The sequence below is a fragment of the Pseudophryne corroboree genome, chromosome 7 (assembly GCF_028390025.1).
Source record: "Pseudophryne corroboree isolate aPseCor3 chromosome 7, aPseCor3.hap2, whole genome shotgun sequence".
Lineage (NCBI taxonomy): Eukaryota > Metazoa > Chordata > Amphibia > Anura > Myobatrachidae > Pseudophryne > Pseudophryne corroboree.
Window position 1 is genome coordinate 359,614,867 of NC_086450.1, and position 6,000 is coordinate 359,620,866.

At 44.5% G+C, this 6,000-nt stretch overlaps 1 protein-coding gene across 1 annotated transcript in view; it reads right to left on the reverse strand.

The window, feature by feature from the left end:
* The window catches only part of MCM5 (minichromosome maintenance complex component 5), a 30,823-nt gene extending 25,202 nt beyond the window's left edge, over positions 1 to 5,621 (reverse strand). Inside the window, exons 1-7 of the mRNA XM_063934468.1 lie at positions 5,320 to 5,621; positions 4,111 to 4,237; positions 3,556 to 3,684; positions 2,815 to 2,987; positions 2,448 to 2,603; positions 2,039 to 2,205; positions 1,209 to 1,380 (exon numbers count right to left, since the gene is read on the reverse strand). Of these exons, the coding sequence (XP_063790538.1) occupies positions 1,209 to 1,380; positions 2,039 to 2,205; positions 2,448 to 2,603; positions 2,815 to 2,987; positions 3,556 to 3,684; positions 4,111 to 4,237; positions 5,320 to 5,489 (1,094 nt within the window). The 5' untranslated portion in view covers positions 5,490 to 5,621. The remainder of the gene's footprint in view (positions 1 to 1,208; positions 1,381 to 2,038; positions 2,206 to 2,447; positions 2,604 to 2,814; positions 2,988 to 3,555; positions 3,685 to 4,110; positions 4,238 to 5,319) is intronic.
* Between the last annotated feature and the right edge of the window lie 379 nt (positions 5,622 to 6,000).

A 6,000-nucleotide genomic window follows, 5' to 3' on the forward strand; every position in this document is an offset into this window, starting at 1 on the left:
GGAGAGACAGAGGGAGAGTCTGCCAGCACACACCCAGCGCTATATATATATATATATATATATATATATACAGGGATAACCTTATATAAGTGTTATTCCCTTATAGCTGCTGTTTATATTGTCATTTGCTGCCAATAGTGCCCCCCCTTCTCTTTTTTACCCCGATTCTGAAGCAGGACTGCAGGGGAGAGTCAGGGAGCCGTCCTTCCAGCGGAACTGTGAGGGAAAATGGCGCTTGTGTGCTGAGGAGATAGGCCCCGCCCCTTCACGACGTCCTTATCTCCCGCTTTTTTGTGTAAAAATGGCAGGGGTTAAAATACATCCATATAGCCCAGGAGCTATATGTGATGTATTCTTTTGCCACCTAAGGTATTATCATTTATATTGCGTCTCAGGGCGCTCCCCCCCAAGCGCCCTGCACCCTCAGTGACCGGAGTGTGAAGTGTGCTGAGAGCAATGGCGCACAGCTGCGGTGCGCTACCTTAGTCTGAAGACAGGATTGTCTTCTGCCGCCGATTTCACCGGACCTCTTCGTCTCTTCTGGCTCTGTAAGGGGGACGGCGGCGCGGCTCCGGTGACCCATCCAGGCTGTACCTGTGATCGTCCCTCTGGAGCTAATGTCCAGTAGCCTAAGAAGCCCAATCCACTCTGCACGCAGGTGAGTTCGCTTCTTCTCCCCTTAGTCCCACGATGCAGTGAGCCTGTTGCCAGCAGGACTCACTGAAAATAAAAAAACCTAAATTAAACTTTTATTCTAAGCAGCTCAGGAGAGCCACCTAGCCTGCACCCTTCTCGTTCGGGCACAAAAATCTAACTGGGGCTTGGAGGAGGGTCATAGGGGGAGGAGCCAGTGCACACCACCTGATCCTAAAGCTTTTATTCTTGTGCCCCGTCTCCTGCGGAGCCGCTATTCCCCATGGTCCTTACGGAGTCCCAGCATCCACTAGGACGTCAGAGAAATACTTTCTTTTTAGCAAGCTCAGGAGAGCTCACTAAGTAGCACCCAGCTCGTCCGGGCACAGATTCAAACTGAGGTCTGGAGGAGGGACATAGAGGGAGGAGCCAGAGCACACCAGTATCCAAATTCTTTCTTAAAGAGCCCGTCTATTCCCCGCCCTGTCTCCTGCGGAGCCCGTCTATTCCCCATGGTCCTTACGGAGTCCCCAGCATCCACTAGGATGTTAGAGAAAGTGACACTAGAAACTCACCTTTTGCGGGAGCCACCAAAGAGAAGACATGCAATGGCCTTCTTAATGTTGCTGCTACCATAAATAGATGGAGCAATACTTTTGGAAATAGTCTCATAAATGTCAGGTTTTGAAGCCAGGCGTCTAAACTCCTCCTCTTCCTGCGGGGTCACAGCTCCTACCGCACTTCTCCCTTTATAGTGAAAAATTTAAAATGTAAGAATGCCTTTAGCTGCTCAGGCCTCCCACAGGCAAGGTCTGGAAATCATTGTGAAACCGCAAACCCCTTCATGCTTTGCCAGAAAGCTATAGGACATGGGATTTGTAGTTTTGTAACATGCACTGCATAGGTTTGTCCAGGCTGGACACAGTCTAACCGCTAAAATCTGAGAATGCTCAGTGCATGCCACCACAAGGCTGCAAATCATAACCTGACCAATGTCCACTAGATAACCAGTTTCAAAAATTAATTGGGAGGGGAATTAAATCTGGAACGATGTCCAGCTGTACAAGTTATAGTCTATAACTGTGGACATCATCATCCAGTTTTCCTGCACACCTCTAGTGGGCGTGAGGGGAAATGATCAAAGATACTGGTTGTGGTATGCATTTGTCTGGCTGTTCCAGTGACACTTTGCGGTCATCCCAGGGAATTTAATCATCCCTTAGAACACAATAGCTCACCTATTTATCAGAATTTATGTCTCTTTAAATATCAAGTAAGAGCTAAAGGGATCCCTTAAATAGTAAAGTTAGGGAGAAATTTGTCACTTTAGCTATAGTACAGATCAAAATTACAATAGGTGCAGTAGAACACCATCAAGAAGAACTTCATGTTTATCACACCTCACCTGTGCCTTCTGTATCCACTTGAATCCCGACCACACGAATGTATGAGCTTCGTATACCCACACCTACTCTGTCACGCCCTTTAGTAGAGGTTTTGCCACTTTTACGAATTGAATAAATACCCATTATTGTCACTCTGTTGCCGGGAACAACTTTGTCACAGAGATACCTAATAACAAAGTAAAGAAATTGAAAGGCTTAGATACCAAGACAGCAACTTTAACTAGCACTACGACTAGTTATAAGCTGAATACACTACAAGTTCATTCAAATGGTTTCTTTTCTCAGCACTCAAATACTCAGACACGCGGACTGCACGTTGTAAATTGTCTACTGTCAATCTATTAGAAGCACTTCTTACAAGATTTTGTACTAGTGTCTTATGACTGAATAAGAAGATGGAGCACTTACCTGTCACAGTACAGTTGCATATGACGTGGCAGCTCTCCATGGGGTACAGCATCTGGTGACTCCTGAAGTTTCAATGTCTGGAAATCCACACATTTGCATTTGTCTGGTATGATGTAGTAAGGATCCAGGGGGCACTTGGGACGACCAGCCTGTTCCCTGTAATAAGGTAGAATTGCAGAATGAAGAGGGTGTGGTGCTCCAAAAAGCAGCCACTATACTTATATAAAGCATGACTACAGTTTTCACACAAAGCAACAATGCATGTACATGAAGGCCCATAGACCATAACTTCCATAGAGACTAGGGCTATTAATATTACTCGACATTCTACTGTATGCATAACAGCAAGCTTGTTTCAGGGACTTACGTGTTGCACTTGCGCGGCATTGCGTAACCCTCCAGGCCAGGCCGCACTGCTATATTACCGATTGTATTACGGCAGCTGCGGCACTGAATGGAGATTTTGATGGCTTTGGCTCTCACTGCCGTTGCAGCAATGATGATACCAGGGATCTTCACGAGGTGAGACATCTGCTCTGACTACAAAATACATAGAGAATGATGTAGGGGGGAAAATATATTAAAATGGAAAAGCTAACTTTACGTTCAACATAATGAATACAGGAATGCTTTTAGAAGCAAATAATTAAAAGTTAATTATTTCCTTGTTAAAAAAAAAAACTATTTGAAGAGAATTTGCTCTGAATGCTGACCTATATGGAACAAACTGGATACAAACTGAATACAAACTGGATAAATTCTTTGACTCGCAAGACAGAAATTCGTGACCATCAACATGATAGAGACTAAACGTTCATGGCATGGCCATTTAAGTGTGGCACAGTCAGTGCTGTAAATACCATATTAGCAATTAAACTATTTTCACAATATAACCTGATGTCTTAACACATACCCTAAAACTGCCAGGATTGCGTTAACATTTTGATCTTGAATTGGGAGGCCCACACACACTGACAAGTTACTTATTTCTCCACCAGAAAGGTGGCAAGTAATTCCAACAGATTTTATTCGGAAATCTAGTTCTAACGTTTTATTGAATCATCTGACACAATATAAATACAAAATGGTTAGCTTTCTTAACCATTACCTTTAGACTGCGAATGTTGGTAGGGTTGGCATCAGATCGCAACATGACCTGGATTTCCTGTACAGTTTCTTCACCTGTGGGTCGAGGCCGTGTGACCTCATCCGCTACCTCCTGCGCAGCTTCCTCTAGCTACAATAAGAAGCAAAGCATGGAATGTAGACAATTTTAAAGTGCTAGATTGTTGTTACCGTCCACCTTAGATACATGACGGAACTGGAATGCCAGTGGAAAGTAGCAAGCTATAACATGGTCAGTTAGGGGGACATTTACTAAGCAGTGATAAGAACAGAAGTGAGCCAGTGGAGAAGTTGCCGATGGCAACCAATCAGCATTGAAGTAACATCTATATAGTTTGCATACTATAAAATGATACAAAGCTGCTGATTGGTTGATGGGGCAACTTCTCTACTGGCTCATTTCTCCGCTCTTATCACTGCTTAGTAAATGTCCCCCTTAGTCTAAACATTTCACAAGGATGCCACAGTGTGCTGAGAGTATGGTATGACTATGCAGAAGCATGCATTTCCGATGGTCGGCTACCAGACAATATCTTACCAACTGTAGATGTTCTGTGGGCTGCTTGTAAAGGTAGTCTGCAAGGTCCTCATCAAAGCTGGCCAGGTCCTCCATTTCCACCTCAATCCAATACTCGCCCAGGTTATAATGACGCTTTAGTTCATCTCTGTGGACAAATCACCAATCAGTAAAATACTGTCATTGATAGGTTACAGACTAGGTACGCAATTTAACAGACCTGACGTCCAACAGCCCATTTTGGTACACATATACATTTACCAACAGGTCACATGATGTGTCTGACCAGACGTTACATTTAAATATGTATGTCTAGTTGTGATGACATTGTCGGCAGTACCAACATATGGGTCGCTAGGTTGTTTGTACATACTGGCAAATGTACAGATAAATCTGCAGGGTCAACATGGTATGTCTGAACAACGCCACTCAGACATATGGACCTTAAAGTAGAAATATTATTTGTCAGTAGCACAAATAATATTTTGCCTAGTGTGTAACCCAGTTTAAGAATGGATGGCACACCTAAGCAGGCTACTCTTCCCTCTTGCTATAGTACAATAAAAACCTTTGTGAAATCAGCTGAGAAGACGACCTGTGTACGTTTTTTACATTTTTAAGCAATTTGTGCAATTGCAATATTTGAACATTTATCACTGCACTGTAGCCTCCAAAGATTGCAATAGGTGCAGTACCTGTCCACAATGACACTTTGCATCTCCTGATCAAAACACGGTATCTCTGGATGGTGTTATACTTAACCATGTCTTCACATTACGCAAATTCTTGCAGCACAGTATCTGCCTGTGTAAAGTGCAGCTTGAAGATCTAAAATCCATTTTGTTTAAACTGGCAAGACCACACACTCATTTCCAAATCAGTCACTTCTATGCATATGCATGGCACTACCAGCTGGCGCAGTGACAGTAACCAGCGACAATGTCAGCATTAAAGCCGGCTGCTTTATTAACTACAGAAATAATCAGTATCCCTTCTGCTCCACAGAAGGTTGCAGTCACCCGTGAGCTAGCCTTAGGACCTTCCTTACAGACAGGCACACTGCCCCAGCCAGAATAATAGGTGAGGAGATATATATATATATATATATACACATACACTGTATTCCCCTTGCCACATTGTCACCAAGCTGTCAGTAACAGAGGAGGACTTTCTTAAATGAGTCTTTTAATCCCGTTTATAACAAGCAAACTTTATTTTTATCCCACCGACCTGTATTTATAGGTGAATCCGGTGCGATCGGTGCCGAACCGATACTGCCGGAGGAACTCTTTAAACCGCTTCTTCAGCTGGGACTTCTTGGCTTGACCATCGTCCCCAGTCGGCTGTTCCCCACCGAAGCTGTCACTGTAGTAGACACCGGGATCATCAAATCCGGACATGCTAGAAGTAGGGACAGTGAGTGCGAGAGTACAGCTCAAAGAATGGCGGTGATCAGACCAGCAGGACAAAGCGCGCGAAAACACTACTTTCGCGCCAAAATAGACTTCGCGGCACGGAGAAAAACCCGCCCACCCGGCGCATACATTGGTCAATCTGGCTCCCGCCCACACACCTTGTATGTAGCTCCACCAATGTAGGCGGGGGGATAGACGTGACGTAAATTTACAGTCCTTCCTGTGTGCTAGGCGTTCAAAGCAACTACCTAAAGGTCTTACAGAAAGCAGCCATTTTGCTGGAGACCAAAGAGATGTAAACTAATTTCAAGTAACTTCATTGGGTATCCAGTCTCTAGCTCGACCACACTTATGTCGACAATGTCTAGGTCGACCACTGCTGGTCGACAGTAACGAGGTCAACAGGGTTTCTATGTCGACAGGGTCTTAGGCATACTTGCCTACTCTCCCGAAATGGCCGGGAGGCTCCCGAAAATCGGGTGACCCTCCCGGCCCC